The sequence below is a fragment of the Xenopus laevis genome, chromosome 9_10S (genome assembly GCF_017654675.1).
Source record: "Xenopus laevis strain J_2021 chromosome 9_10S, Xenopus_laevis_v10.1, whole genome shotgun sequence".
Classification (NCBI taxonomy): Eukaryota; Metazoa; Chordata; class Amphibia; order Anura; family Pipidae; genus Xenopus; species Xenopus laevis.
The window spans coordinates 98,537,135-98,557,425 of NC_054388.1; the positions used below are offsets into that span (position 1 = coordinate 98,537,135).

General features: G+C 40.6%; 1 protein-coding gene across 1 annotated transcript in view; it reads right to left on the bottom strand.

Moving 5' to 3' along the window:
* Positions 1–19,343, bottom strand: part of LOC108702312 — a 145,663-nt gene extending 126,320 nt beyond the window's left edge. The window contains exon 1 of the mRNA XM_018237788.2: positions 16,881–19,343. Coding sequence (XP_018093277.1) covers positions 16,881–18,742 — 1,862 coding nt within the window. The 5' untranslated portion in view covers positions 18,743–19,343. The remainder of the gene's footprint in view (positions 1–16,880) is intronic.
* Between the last annotated feature and the right edge of the window lie 948 nt (positions 19,344–20,291).

Below are 20,291 nucleotides of genomic sequence, written 5' to 3' on the forward strand. Positions count from 1 at the left end.
ATAAAAAAAACTTCGACCATTGAATGGGCTACTTCGACCTTCGACTACGACTTTGAATCGAACGATTCGAACTAAAAATCGTTCGACTATTCGACCATTCGATAGTCGAAGTACTGTCTCTTTAAGAAAAAACTTCGACCCCCTAGTTCGCCCCCTAAAAGCTACCGAAGTCAATGTTAGCCTATGGGGAAGGTCACCATGGGCTTAGCTAGCTTTTTTAGGTCGAAGAAAAATCGTTCGATCGATGGATTAAAATCCTTCGAATTGAAAAAAATCAAAGGATTTAATCGTTCGATAAAACGATTTTTCGTTTGATCGTTCGATCGAACGAATATCGCTAAGGACTTCGATATTCGAAGTCGAAGGATTTAACTTCGACAGTCGAATATCAAGGTTTTAATTAACCCTCGGTATTCGACCTTAAGTAAATTTGCCCCAAACTTTCAAATACAAAGGTTAAAAAATATATAGAAATATTTTTGGCAACAATTAGCAGTTAAATGAGTTAAATAGCAGCAATATGTTTTATCATTTAAATTGGGTGACAAAGTTCTAGTATTAAATTGGTACATAGGGTGTACATTTATTCTTTGATATTTTTAAATTATGATATTTTTAAACAAAGCAGGAAATGCTATATTCCAGATTCATCCCAAAATACTGTCTGGTTTCTAAAAAGAATATCCACTTTGCTTCTTGTTTCAGAAGTTTGTTTAAGGTGCTCCCAACTCTGATATGTGCTGAAACTTTCTCTATACCAATTACAGAATAGAAAGTGAGGGATTTGTTAGTAAAAGTATAGTGATGGGCAAATTTGGGGCGTTTTGCCGAAAAATTTGCAAATTTCCCACGAAATTTGCAAAACGGTGAAAAATTTGCGAAATGGCGCCGGCGTCTCGTTTTTTACATTGGTCAGATAAAAAGGAAAAAATTATACCTGGCCGTAAGTAAAACAGCGCCCCCTAGTTTTCTATAGAAATTGCCAAAGACCGTAATTATAGATGCAAGAAAATTCACTGTTGAAAACTCTACTGATCAAAAACTTAATTTAAAATGCAAAAGAACTGAAAAATAGAAAGGTTGAATCCGTACAGTTTTACTTGGAAACTGTGCTTAAATACAGGTCAACTGGGATTCTCATTGGAGGATTTTTTGCATCTTAAAACAGTCATCGGCTGTGGAGATTTGGGGGAAAGTTTTGGAAAAGTCTTATTGTGCAATATTGCGTTCAGTATACAACCCTGATGTGTCTGTACTACAGTTCCCAGCATGCATTATGTGTTACGTTATTCTGGGATTTACAGTCCAGTAACAAGTAGAGCAGTGCAGCACAGCAGGGTTTACTACCTTTAAATTATAGTGTTCCTTTAAAGCAGGAGGAAAGCTAGCAAAGCAGTTTATTGCCAATAGATTATCCACAATAGTGCAAGCTATAACACTATTTATTTTGTAGAATGCTTTACCATACCGGAGTAAACAGCTTTAGAAGCTCTCTCGGTTTGTTTAGGATAGCAGCTGCCATATTAGCTTGGTGTGACATCACTTCCTGCCTGAGTTTCCCTTCTCACTCTCTGTGCTGCTACCTTCCTCCTGCCAGTGGCGTAACTATAGAGGAAGTATACCCCGCAGTCACAGGGGCCCCCAGACTGTAGGATTTGTTTGCCTCCATTAAGGATGAATTATATCTTAGTTTGGATCAAGTACAAGATATTGTTTAATCATTACAGACAAAAAAAGGAAATCTTTTTTAAAAAAAATCTGAATTATTTGAATAAAATGGAGTCTATGGGAGATTGACATTCCATAATTCTGAGCTTTCTGGATAACAGGTTTCCAGATAATGTATCCCATACCTGTACTGGCAGATGGTAATGTATTGCTGGAAACATTCAAACTAGTATTACCCAGCTAGAAACCTTATGATGGATTTTGTTTAGGAGAAAACTAACTGGGATGCCACAAGAGACCCTTTGGGATACATAGGGGCAGATTTATTAAAGGAAAACTATACCCCCCAAACAATGTAGGTCTCTATTAAAAGATACTGAGTAAAACAGCTCATGTGTAAAACCCTGCTTCATGTAAATGAACCATTATCATAATAATATACCTTTTTATTAGTATGTGCCATTGGGTAATCATAAATAGAAAATTGCCATTTTAAAAAATAAGGGCCGCCCCCTGAGATCGTAAGATTCACTGTGAACACATACAAACCACATGTAAGGTCACATGAGCCAATTAACAGACAGAGTTCTGCCTTTTGCTTCCTCACTTCTTCCTGTTACAGTTAGTGTTGTAGTATTTCTGGTCAGGTGATCTCTGAGGCAGCACAGATAGAGTCACGAAATGGTGGTTCAAGGCAAGAGATGTAAAAGGTCAATATTTATGTAAATATATATTCCAGTTTGGTAAGATTCTTTAATATGTCATTCAATTTGATATAAACTATCTGTTGCTTAAGTATTCATTTTGGGGGTATAGTTTTCCTTTAAGGGTCGAATTGGAAATTCTAATTTTTCAATTTGTTTTTGGTCAAAACTCATAAATTCGAATTGTGAATTATCCAAACGCTATTCAAGTTTTAATTCAAATTCGAATTTTGCGATTTATCATACTCCAGCCATTTAAGAACTCGATTTTGACTGTTCGCCATCTAAAACCTGACAAATTACTGTATAAGTCAATGGGAGAGGTCCAGGGATCAATTTGGTGATGTTTCAGAGAAAAAAACCTCGAATCAAGTTTTTTTCATTCAAATCAAATGTGATTCAAGTTTTCGGGTCGATCCAATTCGTCCAAGCTGAGAAAATTCGATTTTATCAATACATTTCGATTGGTCGAATTTATGGGAGTTTTAAAAAAACTCACATGAATTCGAAATTCAACTTTTGGTAAATGTGCCTCATAGTCTCCATCAGTGGTAGAGGGAATCCAAAGTGATTAACTGCCTTTAGCTGCCAACTTGTAACTAATATGAAATATAGAGTAAAAGTGCCACATCAACGCACTCGGTTACAATTTTTCTTTTTATTCATGCAGCTGGGACCTAAGGCAGATGAGAAGCCACAAAATGTACTCTTCGATTTTTATAAAAATTTTTAATTATTTGATTATAGTGGAGTCTGTGGGAGAAGGCCTTTCCGTAATTCAGGGCTTTTTGGATAACGGATTAAGGGATAACGGATCCCATGCCAGTATTTGGATTTGAGTACAGGTATAGGACCTGTTATCCAGAATGCTTGGGACCTGGGGTTATGGATCTGGATAAGCAGTCTTTCCATAATTTGAATTGCGATACCTTAGGTCTGCTAAAAAATAATTAAAACATTAATCAAACCTAATAGGCTGGTTTTGCCTCCAATATAAATGGATTATATCTTCATTGGGATCATGTACAAGGTACTGTTTTATTATTCCAGAGAAAAACTAAATCATTTTTAAAAATTTTAAATTAATTTTCTTAAAGTGGAGTCTATGGGAGTTGACGTTCCTGTAATTCCGAGCTTTCTGACTAACCTGCACTTAAAATTGAGTACTTAAAACTAACACATTTTCAGCGCTATTGCGTCTGATCCATGTCAGATTTTAATGCAATTGTAAAACTGCATCAGGCACATCTCCTCCCCACGGCCGCAATTACGCTGGAAACGCTGCATTTTCATGATTCGGAACTTTCTGGATAGTGGGTTTCCAGATAACGGATCCCATACCTTTTATAAACATGGAGAGATAGCCTTCCCATAATTCAAATCTTTCTGCACAACGGGTTTCCAGATAACGAATCCTATTAGGGTTGCTACCTTTTCTGGTGCCAGAAAACGTGCAGAGGGGTGGGTGGATGATGTTGGAGGCAGGTGGCATTGGCAGCGGCACTGGTGATGTTGGGGGCAGGACTGATGACATGGCGATCATTGATTGGCTTATTGCCATGTCATTATTTTCAATGTCCTGTCTGGATTTCCTAACTTGGAAATCCAGACAGGAAGGTTTCACCCGGACCAAATGGCAACCCTAGATCCTATACCTGTACACTTTTCCATTAATGAGGGTTCATATCGTGTTCACCTATTTTTTAGCTTGGTATGACCCTGTGTCGATCTTATCCCACTGTCAGAGGTTTTTCCTCAGTCGTTTCAGGGTGAGAACAAAATGCCATGTAACTGCTCAACCAGCCTGCTAAAATGAATCATAATGTTACATCATGTCATACACAAGTTCTTTCTGAAAACATCATTTTCTTTGCAAAGCCTTTAATAAAGCTTCTTTGTAATGGACCGAGTTGTTTTTGTATAGTGCAGCCATTCATTTGCAGTGTTTGACACCAACACTTTATACAGGGAACCCTCAAGCCCGTGCGAGGCATTTCTCTAGTCTGAAGGATCCCCGCAAGAGGTATGTGCAAGGCTTAAATAATGAATAAGGCTTTGGGACTAAGAAAATGCCATTAATGAAGAATATTTTATGGGCTGCATGTCTGTTTGCGAAGTGAGCTGTGCTGTGTTTGATCAAAAGGATTAAGGTATGCAGAGCCTGAGTTGGAATATAGATTTATGTATGGTCAGATCTCCCATGCACTCTTTCCTTTAAACATCAGCTGGAGAGAACTTCAATCAAAATCAGATTAAAAATAAAGATGACCATGGGCCACGGATCCCGTATTTGTCTTGCCTGATGTTGCCGAGTGAGCTGAACCCAACCAGCAAGTCTGAAGAACCAAGGATAGGAAATTGGGCGCGTCTTTACCAGCACAACATCCCATTTCCAAATGACTGCGGTAAGAAACGGGCCAATATTTGGTTTACGAAAAATAACCATAAACCATTTCTCTTTCACTCATCCCTTATTAAGTTGGGGTATTTACTGATGTTAAACTGATCACTAAACTGAGAGACTTTGAATATTTCCTATACAAACTATATTCCAATTAATTTTCCATTATCAAAATATTTCATTATTTTTTTTCAAAGTTGGATTGGGGTGTCCGGGGCCCACCTTGACTGCCACCTTAAAGACTCCCTGCCAGCCACCTAAGGGTCCCCTCACCCCAGTCACAAACTTGTACCTCCATGATGAGCTAATCTGCCAGCAGCCTCCAACACCGCCCCTCACCAACACTTTTTCTCTTTGAGGCTGTAATCGGATTGAGGGGTGGAGCACAGAGAGTGTCTGGGTCAACGGGGCCCTATCAGGTACTTTCAGTCCAATTTTTTTTCCATTGGTTTAAGAGCTAGTTGTAAATGCAGTTGCATGGAAACCATATGTGTCTCTTGTTACTGCACGGCTAGTTCTGACTTCTGAAACAATGTAGTCCAGATATGACTCAATTACCCACAATGCTTTGCAAGCTTCTTCACAACTGGCTTAGAATTACATTGTCTTTTACTAGGCAAAATGTAGGCATTTTCATAGTTATGGTTCTACAATCCCTTTTAAAAAAAAGTGTAATTCATGTTTTGCCCCATAAGGCAGTGCAGTTGACAGGAGAACGTTCTCTGGACTGGAATTAAGGTGATTTAACCATCTAATTTAACCCCATTGCTCTTGCAGCGAGTGCAATTGCACTCTCTTGCTCTAGAAGAGCCTAATTTTAGGTTTAAAATCCAGAAATGTGGCTCCTAAAGTTACCAGGAGTAGCTTTTCTGCCATCCCTGGTAACTTGCAGGGCAATGCAGCCTGAGACGAGGTTCTAATCCAGGCCTCATGGCATGGGCAAGCCTGGTTTTTGCCTAAAATTGTACATGGTTTAAAGGGATACTAAACCCAACCGTAACGCCGTCCCACTGTTCTAAATAACATAATTACACATGGAAATAATTCACCAGTGAGAATTATACTGACCAAGAATGCAAGAATAAGAATGCGGATTCCAAGCATTACATCAGCCATCTTGCTCTTATTTGACCTACCAAGATTATTTTTGGGGTCATTATATTACACTGGAATCAAACATGGGGATAAAGGACAGATTTCTTTAGTGCTAGTAAACTGTGCTTAAAGCTTCCAACTCCAATTGCAGGAACAAAGAACAGGGACCCAGATTGATACAGGTCAGATGGATTATTTTGGATGTTGACTTAGCCATGGGCCCTGGGGAGCTGGGGGAAAGTTTTATTGAGCAATATTAATCACTGGTGTTGCTGGACTACAGTTTCCAACATGTCTAAACCTTAATAATAAGTTAAAGCATGCTGGGATGTAGTCAAGCAACAAATGAGAAAGAGTGTGGTTGAGCAGTGCAGTACAGTAAGGTTTAATGTCCCTTCAATGGAATAAATTAGCATTACATTCACTTTTTTGCTTGGATATTTCTTGGTGCAATTAAGAAAAAATCAATTTCCTTCTATTTGTTTGGTCAACTTAAAAAGAATCAGCAATGGGGAATACCCAGCCTGTGTTTTATTACAACTGTTCAGTGATAAACGTTATGGCAGCAGGGATGCTAGTTTTGCTCGGCATAGGAGCTGACCTGTTGTAAAGGTAGGAAACTTGACTCTGTCCTAGAGATATTTCTAAACATATTCAGTGATAATTATAATTACTTCTTGCCAGGCTCCTGTACAGTCATTGCAAACTCTCTATAAAATGCTGTTCACTTGAGAACACGCTAAACCGGTGCTTCATTCCCAGACAAGCCAGAGAAACGTGAGATATCTCCAGACATTATAGAAACGCTGAAGTTGTTGGAGCCGCACGGAAGACACTTATAATTGAATCACACAGGCACAAAGGCAATGGTACTATACATCTAAAATACTTGTTATGAGCCATAAAGGCAGCCGTTAAAATACAATATTAAAAGAATAATTCCCGGGCTATCCTAGAAAATTCATTAGCAGGGAACAATAAACCGAGCAGGTTCTGAGCTGCCTGAGATCTCCACGTTGTAAATTGGAATCCATTATGTACACTTTCCAGCTCGGTAAAAACGCTGTTCTATTTGATTAACCCCGAATGAGTGAATTTTAATTATTCTCCGGAAGGAGTCCGCTTTGCCTGGGTCTCCGGTGCTTCTACATCTATTGTTTCCCAAGGCTGATTTTGATGCAACATGCAAGCCTGTACAATTAAATTGCTTTCTGAGCTGTCCGTTTCATTGCTGTCCTTTCCTTTAGTGCTGCGCAGGTAAACGTTAGCTCTTTATTGGGTAGACAAGAACTTTAAATCCCAGCAACTGCTCAGCAATTTCACATGAATACATTTGTCTCTATGTTCACACAAATGCAGGGGGGGGTGGGAGGAAAAAACATCACTACATGTTTATTGTGAAATGCCATTAATCGTCTTCTACGGTTTGTCAAGGAGACATCTGCCATACTCAGATCACCGCAAAACAAACCGATCAGAAAGAAGTACAAAGTATTTAACGGAATAGGCCCCTGGAGCACCGCATATGCCTTTTGAATCTAAATACCATTTCTGCTGACAAATCAGAGCACTAACATCTCTTTACTGTGTCACTTACATGACAGACAAATGGTTCCATTTATATGTTATCTGAATGCATAAAGCATGGACCATTTCATCAGTTAGCTATCTTAGATTTGCTACAATGCAGTAAATCGTGTCTGCTTTCATGGGTGTGACAGATTACCAACTCCCACCCAACAATGGCCTTTCAAGGAGCCACCCTTTTTTTATTAGAGTTATGCGTGACAAGGATGCTACACCCCTAAAGTTACAAATAAGGATACAGAAGTCACTTAGGAGTGGTATAATTTGTACAGGTGTGGGACCTGCTATCCTGAGGTTATCCGGAATAAGGATCTTTCCTCAATTTGGAACTTCATACCTTAGGTCTACTAAAAAAAATATTTAAACATTATTTAAACCCAATAGGAATGTTTTGCCTCCAATAAGGATTAATTATATCTGAGTTGGGATCAAGTACAATGTATTGTTTTATTATTACAGAGAAAAAGGAAATGATTTCTTATAATTTGGATTATTTGATTATAATGGAGTCTATAGGAGACGGCCTTTCTGCAAAGAAAATGGACTACTTGACTGGGGCTGGAACTAGGGGTAGGCAGCAGAGGCATGTTCCTAGGGTGCAATGATTTTGATTTTGAAACATTTTGCCTTCCTAAAAAAAATATATATTTTTGTAATTTAAAAGTCAAAGGCTCCCAATAAGACCACAACCACCAGCAGTCCTGTTTAACCATAAAAATAGTGGCACAGTCAGGCCCAGATTTGTGGAAAGGCCACCAAGGCCCGTGCCGAGGGAGGCAGGATTTTAGGAGGAGCCATGCTGCCCAACCACACTCACATAAACATAAACACTGGGGATGCTTAGGAGATACAATATTTTTTTAAATTTCCTGTGGCCAATCCCCATTGCTCCAGTTCCAATGATGAAAATTTGCACAAATAAAAGGGAGGGGACGGGGGCGACCAAAGTCAACGAGCCTAGGGGGGCCTACTATGCAAATTCCAGCTTTGGGCACAGTTGACTAGTGATGGGCTAATCTGTCGCTAAATGGCAAAAACATTCTTGAAACGCGTCATGGGTGTCCAAAGAATTCTGACGCGCGGGAATTTTTATGTGTGCAACAATTTTTTCATCTGCAAAGTTTCCTGAATTTATTCACGGGTGGCGAAATGTGTAAATTCTCCGTAAATCCATGCCTGCTGAATTTATTCGCCCTCGAATAACAGGATATGAAGCACACCATCCTCAGGCTTTGGTTTTAAAACATTTTATTTCAGCGGAATTTCACACACAAGCTTTCGGGGGAAAACCCCTTCCTCAGGTGCATCAGGTGCATAGGTCCTGCAGCTCACCCAACCATTTGCCTTGTAATGTCTACCATGGCCATTTCCCATTTCTGCATGAGAACATGGGAAGAGATAGAAGGAAGAATAGACAATAATATAAAGAGACTGAGATAATAGAGAAAGTAAGTGAAAAAGAGAAGGGAAAATAGTTTGGATAGTGGGCCTGCAGTGTAAGGGGGGTCCTTGGCACCCCAGCCCAACAACAATGAACCTGACCTTACCATGTAGGTGAGCAAAGGAGTGTCTGTGTAAACAACACTGGACCTCAGACACCCAGGGGCAGATTTATCAAGGGTCACATTGAAAGTTCTAATTTTCAAAAATATTTATGGTCAAAACGGTCAAATTCAACTAGGGAGTTATTTAAGTTCGATTCAAGTTTTTAAAAAAAATTGAATTTGATGTTCGAGATTTATCATACTCTGGCCCTTTAAGAACTCGAATTTGACTATTCACCACCTAAAATCTGCCGAATTGCTGTTTAAGTCAATGGGAGACGTCCAGGGATCAAATTTGAGTTGTTTGCAGCCTTCCTGACATTTTTTCGAATCGAGTTTTTTAAATTTGAATCGAATTCGATTCAAATGCTATTCGGTTTTCGGTTTTCAATTCTCCCTTTTAAAAATTTGATTTTTTTACTAAATTTCGATTGGTCAAATTTTGAATTTAGGGGAGTTTAGAGGAGTTTTTAAAAACTCACATGAATTTTAAGACTTTTAATAAATGTGCCCCTCAGCTTAGCTCCCCTGTACTTACACTGCTGCTGCCAATTACCACCCTTGTCTCAAGTACCAAAGTTCCTTGGCCTGACTCTGCACACAAACCAAATATTAATAAGATAAAAGGGTGGGTGAGTTACCCCTGACATTTTAAAATTGCTGCTATCCACCTTAAATGCAATTTCTATTCTCCTCTTCTGTATCGTTTCGTAATCAAAGCAAATTAAAGACACGTTTCTATAAAATGCAATAAGTATAGACCCATTTTCATTTGATGCCCGTAATCGCTGCAGTGCTTCTCCGAAGTATTTCAATTATCTGGTTATTGCACATGGAAAATGGGATACTTTGTTGGCAATTTCCCAAATATATGAACTTGGGATGAAAAATGAACAATATTGTATATGTGAATGACTAAAACCAAGCTGTGACTTGCTGCCATGAATCCTAATATAGGTGTGGAACCTGTTATCCAAAATACTCAGGACCTGAGGCTTTCTGGATAAGGGATCTTTGCGTTTAATTTACCTTATGTCTACTGGAAAGGTAAACATTAAATAAACCCAATAGGCTGGTTTTGTTTGCAGTAAGGATTAATTATATCTTAGATTGGATCAAGTACAAGATACTATTTTATTCTTTCCTTTCTGTAATTCAGAGCTTTCTGGATAATGGGTCTCTGGATAATGTTTAAAAGAAACGGATCCGCACACACACCGATTAGTGCAGTCGGGGATTATCCCCTTTTATTCAGCCACCAAACATCAACGTTTCGGGGGGGAAACACCCACCCTTCCCCCCCCCGAAACGTTGATGTTTGGTGGCTGAATAAAAGGGGATAATCTCCGACTGCACTAATCGGTGTGTGTGCGGATCCGTTTCTTTTACACGTTGGTTGCTAAGGGACCCGGCCGGGTCAACGGAAGGAACGCACCACCAGCTTGCAGGATTGGTGAACTACATTGTAGTCTCTGGATAATGTTTCCCATACCTGTACTCAAAAATGTTGAACCTGGGCTTTGATAATCTATTTCTAAATACAGGAGGATTGTTAATGACAAGAGTGGTAAAAATCATCACCCAGCACACTATGGTCAGTTATATTGTAGATGAAACCTATTCCTATTCCCCCAATACATATATTTTAAATAGTGTTCTCAAATGTGACCAACAGCCTATCAGCTAAACTGAAACAGGAAAGGGTCACTTCTCTACACTGACCCTAAGGACTGATGTCAGAGACTTAGAGACAGAGACTAACCCTGTGCTTAAAGGAGCAATAACACTAAAACATGAAAGTGTTTTAAAGTAATGGAATTATAATGTATTGTTGTGCTGTGCTGGTGCAACTGGTGTGTTTACTTCAGAAACACTACTATAGTTGATATAAACCAGCTGCTATGTAGCCCTTGGTGGCAGCCATTCATATCCTGTGCTTGAATGGCTGCCTCCATGGCTACACAGCAATTTGTTTATATCAACTATAGTTGTGTTTCTGAAGCAAACACATCAGTTTTACCTGTGCAGGGCAAGAGTACATTACAATATCATTCCTTTCAGCCACTAGTATTTATTTGTGTTATTTTCCTTTAACATCCACCATAGTCAACCTTTTGTCGTCTCCTGGCATGTGAATGATGCAGAAATGAGTGCAAAAATCCTTGCACTGAGCCAATCTCTTTGTAAATAAAAACTATTATATAATCCTTTATCTGTACAGCGCCAAGCTATTCAGCTTTGCTTTATAGAGATTATAGACACAGGAGAGATCCTGGGGCTGCTGGTGCCTCCCTCTTCCGCTCCGTGCTTAAAACGTCAGCACCGGAGCGGGTCAAAGGGGGGGCCGCATCACTAGTACAATGAGCGCAATAGCGCTGCAAGAGGTGGCTTTTTGCAACTGCTTGAACTGGCTGCTCACTGGCAACTGAGAGACAACTCATGACAGGAGCGACCAACCCTATTTAGACAAAATCTGTAGTGATGGGCGAATTTATTCCAGTTTCGCCGGCAGCGAATAAATTAGCGAAATTCGGCAGGAGTCAAAAATCCTGTTTCGCTAATTTCTCGTCATTTCGCTAATTTCATGGGAAATTTGCGAATTTCGTGGCGATGTGAAACGGAACAAATTCGCCCATCACTAATAATCTGGTCAGTTTTATCAGGAGCCAGTTATCCTGCCTGTATGATTTTGGGGTACGGGAGGAAACCATTAGCTCCATGCAACAATGAGGAGAACATACTGTACAAGTTCTTGCATCAGGATTGGACTGGGACAGCCCCTTCCTTCAGCTGGAACTGTGAGCAATGGTGTCCTCCCACCCCATCCAAGGGAAGGAAGCAGTAAGCGCTACTTGACTGGGGAGGGTGGCAGCATTTGGAGGAGCTGTCTGGGGTGCAGGGCACCCAGGGGGACAGTCTGACACTGTCTTGCAGAGAGATGCTTGGCTAGAATCAAACCCTTGGACCCCAGCAGCAATGCGTTACCACACTGACCAATATGTTCACTTCTAGAATATCAGGATGGACCCATATTACATGCACAGTTGATAGTTAGACTAAAATGCACATTGAGCCCCACATGATGCAACTTTGCAGTCAGCAGGTAGGTGACCATGTTCATGGCATCAAAAAAGGTGTAAGTCAAGGGAGACTTTGCAACAACTGCCCCATATGGCCCATTCTCTCTCCAGATATCAGAATCAACAACACATTTTCACTTGCACTCGAAAGGATATTTTTATTTATACCATTTGCATGTTGGAGTATTTTCTCTTGGTTTCATTATAACTAATTAGAAGGACTCACTAGATTGTTAAAGTACTTCTTCTTTGAACCTTTACGGCCTACCATACTCATGAAGGTAGCAATTATAGGGGTTTTGTGATAACTACTGAATGTTGACACAAGGTCACCCATTCCGATTAGAGGAAAAGAGGTTCTGGCTTAATATTTGGAAGGGTTTTTTTTTTTACAGTGAGAGCTGTGGAATTCCCTCCCAGAATCAGTCAAGGCTTTAGATGGCGTTTTTTTTTTTTGCCTTCCTCTGGATCAACTGGCAGTTAGGCAGGTCAAAGAAAAATTAAAAGGTTGAACTTGATGGACTTGTGTCTTTTTTCAACCTTGTTACTATGTTACTATGTATGTTGGCTGTATTTGCAAGATGAAAGAAAACCCACAAAGGAAAGTGAGAGATAAATGCTTTTCCAAGGACACTTGGAGTTCTCAGTGTGCTGCGCCAAATAATGGATGTTCAACACAATAACCAATAAACTCTTGAGTTCTCAGTGTGCTGCGCCAAATAATGAAACACAATAACCAATAAACTCTTGATCCTGACCACTAATAAAGTGCCTGTGTAATCTCACCCACTACAATAGACCGGCAGAAAAAAATAATATAGCAACATCCCAATGTGAAGAGGTTGTAATGAAATGAACTCTTGACGCAACAGACACAAACAAGACACAAGAGCGGCTAACCCCATGAGATAGTGATAGATTTGCTACAGGTGAATCCTCTGTCTAAATTTCCCTCAGTTTCTTTGTTGTTTTAGAGAAAAAGTAATGGATGTCTTGTTTGGTGCATGGGAAATGTTCTCCCCTGCTAATGCAATGTGTCAAGGGTAATGACTTTTCTTAGGGGATTTATAGAAGGTTCATAAAGATTAACCAAGGCGTGTTTAAAGGAGAACTAAACCCTAAAAATGAATATGGTTAAAAATGCCATAAACTAAACTTATTGCACCAGCCTAAAGTTTCAGCTTGTCAGTAGCAGCAATGATCCAGGACTTCAAACTTGTCACAGGGAGTCACCATCTTGGAAAGTGTCTGTGACACTCACATGCTCAGTGGGCTCTGAGCAGCTGTTGAGAAGCTAAGCTTAGGGCTTGTCACTAATTATCCAGCAGAAAATGAGGTTGGTCTGTAATATTAGCTGATGCTACAGGGCTGATTATTAAAGTCTAATGCTAATTGCACTGGTTTCTATGCTGCCATGTAGTAATTATCTGTATTAATTACTAATCAGCCTTATATTGTGCCATTTCTATTCTATGTGTACTGTATATGGTGAGTGGGTCCCTAAGCTCAGTAAGTGACAGCAGCACAGAGCATGTGCAGTGAATCAGCAGAAAAGAAGATGGGGAGCTACTGGGGCATCTTTGGAGACACAGATCTTTACTGCTAAAGGGCTGTGGTTGCCTTGGGCTGATACAGAAGCACAAAACATCATGTACAACATTTCTAGCTACTTCTTTAGTTCGGCTTTAGTTCTCCTTAAATGTTGTAACCCAGGCTGATGTCCATAATACCATTAGATTAAATAGCTGATAAAATGAGTTCCTTCGTTAGTTAACATGTTCCAAGCTGAGATCTTTATTAATAATAGCTCATGTCCCATTAGTTCTGGTCAAAGATCTTTAAAGAAACACTTCCATTACTTCTTTCACTTGTACTAATAAGGCATCCTGATAAAGCCCTATGTACACCCATGATGGGTTTAACATAAAGTTTCAGTGTAATACTATTTGTAAAAACCTTTAGCAGCTATTATTTTTGTCCAGTTCATGAGGTGAGCCTTTATATGCAGAGCCCCCTCATTTAATGACTTGCAAGGAATACCATCCCACCAATGCCGAAACCCATAACAACCACAATTGACTTTGATCTGTACCGATGTTAGATCTCTGAAAAACAATCATTAGTTGCTATGGCTACTGTATTGGTTCAAAGTTGTGCCTTTGTAAATGTGCTGTATACAATAATTTGCACAATGTGGCTTTTTGCAGAGTATGAAGGTAAATATTTGGCACAGAGGGGAAAGGGTTGCTGTGAACTGTGACACTTCAAAACAGAATAACAGACAAATGAAAAAAGGAACTAAAAACATACACAATATTTTTTCAGGCTAAATAAAGTTACAGTTTCTCTTTTGTTTATGGTAAACAGGTGGTAACGAAGCACATCAACGCCTGGGACAAGTACATCTTTCCATAATATTCCACTTCCAGCTAAACTGTTGTTGCATCACAGTTGATGAGCCACAAGGAAAAATAATCATACTGACCAATGACAATACTGTATCTGTGTATATGCATGTGAGTCCATCAGTTAAAGGAACGGTAACAGCAAAAAATGAAAGTGTTTTAAAGTAATGACTATATCATGTAGTGTTGCCTTGTACAGGTAAACCTGATGTGTTTGCTTCAGAAATACTACTATAGTTCATATAAACAAGTTGCTGTGTAGCAATGGTGGAAATTGAAAAAAATCTATATGGCACAGGTTAAATAGTGGATAAAAGATAACACCATTCTGTACTACAGAGCTTATCTGCTGTGTTACCTGAGCCTTTTCTCATTTGAATGGCTGCCCCCATTGCTACACAGCAGCTTATTTATATAAACAATAGTAGTGTTTCTGAAGCAAACACAGCAGTTTTACCAGTGCAGGGCAACACTGCATTAAATTCGTCAGCCCACATATAACCAGCTTAGTCTCGCCTCTGGACAATATCAGTTTTACCAAATCTTCCAGAAATTGAAATAAACGAGCTACGTTAGACACGTTATCCTTTCAGCAGGATTAAGAACAATAGCAATGATTAAACTTCCCATATACAGTCCTATAAATACAGTAACGGACGTTGGAAGGTGCAATAAATCTCCTTTGGAAGTTGCACGGCTGTTTCTGGAAAACTGATAAATATCTTGGAGGTAGATGGAATGTTTGCAGACAACTTGCTGCTCCCAATGCAGCACACTAAAATCTGTCGTTAATCACTTTGCTTTAGATAGACATCTAACATGGGATCAGCCTGGTTCCACCTGGAATAATTTCTGTTCATTCTAAGGGGAAGTTACTACACACAAATATCCACATTGACGCAGCACAAAGAAATCTATTCTGCACATGATAACACTAAAGGAGAGAGGTTTTGGTGAATAACCTTAACAAAATAGGACTAGCACCCCAAGTAATCACCCACAGTATCAAGAGGGGCACCCTTAAATCCAATAGAATAATGTGTAACAGTTTTATAGGTTTGCAACATTCACATGTGCTAAATAGGACAATAGCAAATGTTATCTTTGGGCTGTGCAAGTGAAGCTAGCAGACAACTGATTCACAACTGAGCAACAAGTAAATGTTCCTGAATGATGTGAGATTTAAGCCTCAATTAATACTGATTTAACTCTCATCTTATGCAGTTTGTGTGTGTATATATATATATATATATATATATATATATATATATATATATATATATATATATATATATATATATATATATATACACACACAGAAGCCATGAATATCTTGTAAATTATATAGTGAATAAAGTACCCCCTCTTGTAAAATATAAGGATATTATAAGTTACCGAGGAGTTTCATGACCATATAAAAACACAAGGCCAAGGTAACTTCTAATATCCTCATATTTTGCAACTGGGGGTACTTTATTTATTAAAATACACAAGTTTCAGTGAGTCATGTGACAGAAATGACATCAGAACTCATCATTTATAACTGATGACATCAGAACTCACCGTTTATAGGGATATTATTTACAAGATATTCATGGCTTTTGTGTATTATATCCTTGTATATTATATCCTTATAAATAGTGAGTAGTGATGTAATAATCAGTTATAAAGGGTGAGTAGTGATGTCATTTTTGTCACATGACTCACTAAAACTTGTGTATTAAAATAAATAAAGCACCCCATGTAGTAAAATATGAGACTATTAGAAGTTAACTGAGATTCCCATGACCTGTATAAACACACAGCCTTCAACCTTCTGTCCTGAAGTAACTTATAATATCCTTATAATTTACAAGAGGGGGTACATTATTCACTATATATATATATATATATATATATATATATATATATATATATATATATATATATAAATATATATATATATATATATATATATATATATATATATATATATATATATATATATATATATATATATATATATATATATATTGCTAACAGGACTGGTTAAAATGAATTTGAATTTAGTTGAATTAATTTGGTGAGGGGGAGAGGGGCAACTTTACTTTGGAATGCAGGCTTTAAGTGTTGTAAAGTATAGAGAGGCAAGTAGGAAATAAGAAACTATTTCCCCTCCTTATATTTCTCTGCTTTGCTTATAGGTTTTTGCAGTACTATTCATGTTCAAGTCACAGAATCATAACACCATTTCTTAAAACCACAACCACACATCAATGTATAAGATGTTTTCGCTGATATCATCCATCAATTGCTGCACATAAACCTTTGCACTTTGGGCACTAGTACAACAATGACTGCAACTGTCAGTCACTTGGGTTACTTTAGAGAGGGGGGGGGGATTCCCCGGTACTTACCGATACCACTCCAATCCTTTCTCATAGTTCCTATCAAAGAAATGGGGCTCGACCCCTACTGCCCTGACGTCTGGATGAGCTCGGAGAGCTTCAAGTAAAGCCCGGGTGCCCCCTTTTTTCACCCCTATAATGATTGCTTGGGGCAATTTCTTCTCCCCATACTCAGGGGTGCAATTGACGGGGAATCTGCGGTTGAGTTCTTCCTCTGCTGTGCTGGATTCCTGAGTGTCCTTCTCCAAAGCCCCAGTGTGAGATTCGGGGATCATTTCTGTAGCTGCCAATGGAGTTCTGTCCCAGTAGGAAAGACTTCGCATGGACTTGTAAGCCTCATCCCCCTCAAGATCAGGGGATATTAAGGTCTCCGCTGAACTAGATGCTGTTTCCCAAGTTTCAGTGGAATCCTTTTGTTTGTAGTGTGAAGCTTTGTCATATATTGTCTCTGTAATGGGCAATGGGGCACTTTCGGGTTTGCCAGACTCTCTGGGAAATGGATTGTACCCAGAAGTGTTTCGCACTGCGCTTGGACTCAATAAGACTGAAGAAGTACTGGATACAGAATTCAGTAATTTTGTATCAAATGAACCAGCAGGGAAAGCCCTGGATTGGACAGTGAAGTCGTAGCTGGTTCTCCTGGATGAATTTGTAATTCTATCCCATGTGCCTGATGTTTGAGGGGTAGGAATGGTGTGATTCCCTTCTGAGGATGTTTCTGTTCCAATGGGGTATAGAGGGCCCTTACCTGAAATGTTGACTTTCGTTGGCTTTTTGGGTATAAGGTCTCCATCCAGAATGCTACTTTTTTGGCCTGAGATGCTACTCCTGAGATGAGACCCGGCTTTCAACGTCTCTAAATCCTGCGCTGGGGGGTGAGAGGGGATCCCACTGATTTCCAGCTGATCGGTGACACTCTCCGAAGTGCTGGTTGTCTGTGCGAGGAAAATAAAAGTCGCGCGTTTCTCCGCTGCACCGTCTGCCCTGCTGACTTTCTCCCCTGCAGAATGAATAGGGTCGCTGTCCACGGTGCTGATCTCAATTCGTGCAGCGTGAATAGGGTCGCTGTCCAGGGTGCTGGATTTCTCAGAGTTCACAGGGATCCTGTCAGAGGTGCTGGATTTCTCTACTGAGGAGCGAAGGCGATTTCCAGCGCCTGATTGCACCGAGCGCTCCTCTGCGACGACTTTTACAGTAACTGGAATGTCGGCATCGGAATCTCCAGCGCTCAGATTTGAGGGAAATCCGGAAAGGGGGTCCCAGTTGGAGTTGGCACTGTGGAAACCTGGGTGAGATTGTAAAGAAGAGGCGCTGGGGTTGTCTGTTGGTGTAGCAGGGGGTACGTGAGGGGACTTCACATTTATGGACTGAGAGCTGGTGGCTCCAGCAGTGCTGATTTCCAAATTACTTTCTAAAAGCGATCTCTGTCTCTCCTTTGTGCTACTGACACCAATCCTACCAGGCTGCTCAGGGGACAGCTGCTTAGTGCTGTTATTTGTCCTGCTTGTGTTAATCTGGGGAGCCCTCCTGCTGCTGCTCCTGCTCCCACTGCTCCTGTTCCTGCTCGCACTCTTCCCTTGTGCTGTCCTGCCAGGGGATGGTTGGCTGCTCCTGGGTGCAGGTTGAGAAGGGACAGAGCGACTGATAGTGTCGGGCTTGAGGGAGGCGGAACGGATGGTGCCCGTAGGGCTGATTGCAGCTTCTGGTTGCAAGAAGTCGCTGGCGTCCTGCAGCGGGAACTGTAAGGAGCTGTAGCAGTTGAGGAGGCTGTAGAAGAGGTAAGTGACAGAGAGGGACAAGGTGAAAAGGAACACAAGTTTCCGTGGAGCCTTAGAAGAGAACAGGATAGTACCGGGCCAGCACCGGGCCATCGCTGATCGCCAGTCCCAGACCAGCAGACATGGTTTCAGCCAAAATCGTGCATGGAGCCGCCGCGAGAAACAGCCGCTGCGAAGAAACCGACCCCAGAGAAATTAGAAGTATTGGCTGCAATGGGATCTGGATGGGAGACTAAATTCTACGGATTAGATCTCAGCGCCTCCTACGCTCCCACCCTCCAGGCAAAGAGCAGCTTCCCAGGGAAAAGATCCCCCAACAGGCAGTCAGCTCCAAACTGCCAGGTCACAAATGAACACATCGTCCCCTGCCCTTTCTCCGCTCCCAATTATGAGCAGCTCTCCCCTGTCCTCAGTTGGGCAATGCTTGACTTGTATAGCAGCTCCCACTGTCTGTTTCTGTCCAGCCGCCTGTTGCAGACAGGCCAGTTCTCCCAACAGAAGCAGGAACTTTAAATCGCAACGAGGCATCTGTGGGTTCAGCGCTGCTCTACAGGAGCCATCAATTGAGCTCCGCCTTTTGCACGCAGAGACTCGCCCACCAATGTGCCTGGTAAAGCCACACTCACCTGCTTCCCAGCAGCGCTGACCGCTCATCCTCTATGCAGCGCACATACTCTCCGACTGATCGCAAGCAGACAAGTGCGACATTCACAGTCCTGAAGCAGAATCCATCGCAAATGGGTTGGAAGTGCTCGTGTAGTCTATGATCATAATCTGTTTGGCATGAAGGGAAAGGCTTGTGAGTTTGGAGCAGAATATCGCCCTGCAAACAAGTCCCCTGAGACCTTTATCTCTTTTCTTTATCCATTTGGCTGTTGCACTGGTATTGCTGGGAAGCAGACAGTCTACTGGGTGACAAGTGTCTCTCAGTCTGATGTTATCTGTAGTGAGGGGTGAATTTCTCCCGTTTCGCTCCGCTGAAAAAATTCACGAATTTCCTGCGAAATTTGCAAAACTGCGAAAAAAATCACGAAAAAACAAAGGTCAAAAATTTTTTTGATGATAGTCAATTTCGACGCCCACGACAAATGTTATAGGTGCGCTTTTTTTGGCTAAATGCATTAAAGGAGAAGGAAAGGCTAAAATTAAGTAAGCCTTATCAGAAAGGTCTATATAAATACACCAGTAAACCCTCAAAGTAATGTTGCTCTGTGTTCTCTGTCAAAAGAAACAGCATTTCTTTCCTTCTATTGTGTACTCATGGGCTTCTGTATCAGACTTCCTGTCTTCATCTTAAACCTCCTTGCCCTGGGTGTGAGCATGCTCAGTTTGCTCCTTCCCTCCCCTTCTCTGCTGTAATCTGAGCCCAGAGCTATGAGTGAGCAGGGAGAGACTCAGGCAGGAAGTGATGTCACACCAAGCTAATATGGCAGCTGCTGTCCTAAACAAACATAGAGCTTCTATCAGTAATGTAACTGGAAGGGGGCGGACCTTGGTGCAAGATGTGCGGCCAGGCCCCGCCCCCCTCCGCAAAAGATTATTTGCTGCAAAAACCCTTTATAAAAAGGCAGCCCCCATAACTTTAGTTGATGGAAACAGCTCACTTACATCACTGTGATTTAAAGGACCAGTAACATCAAAA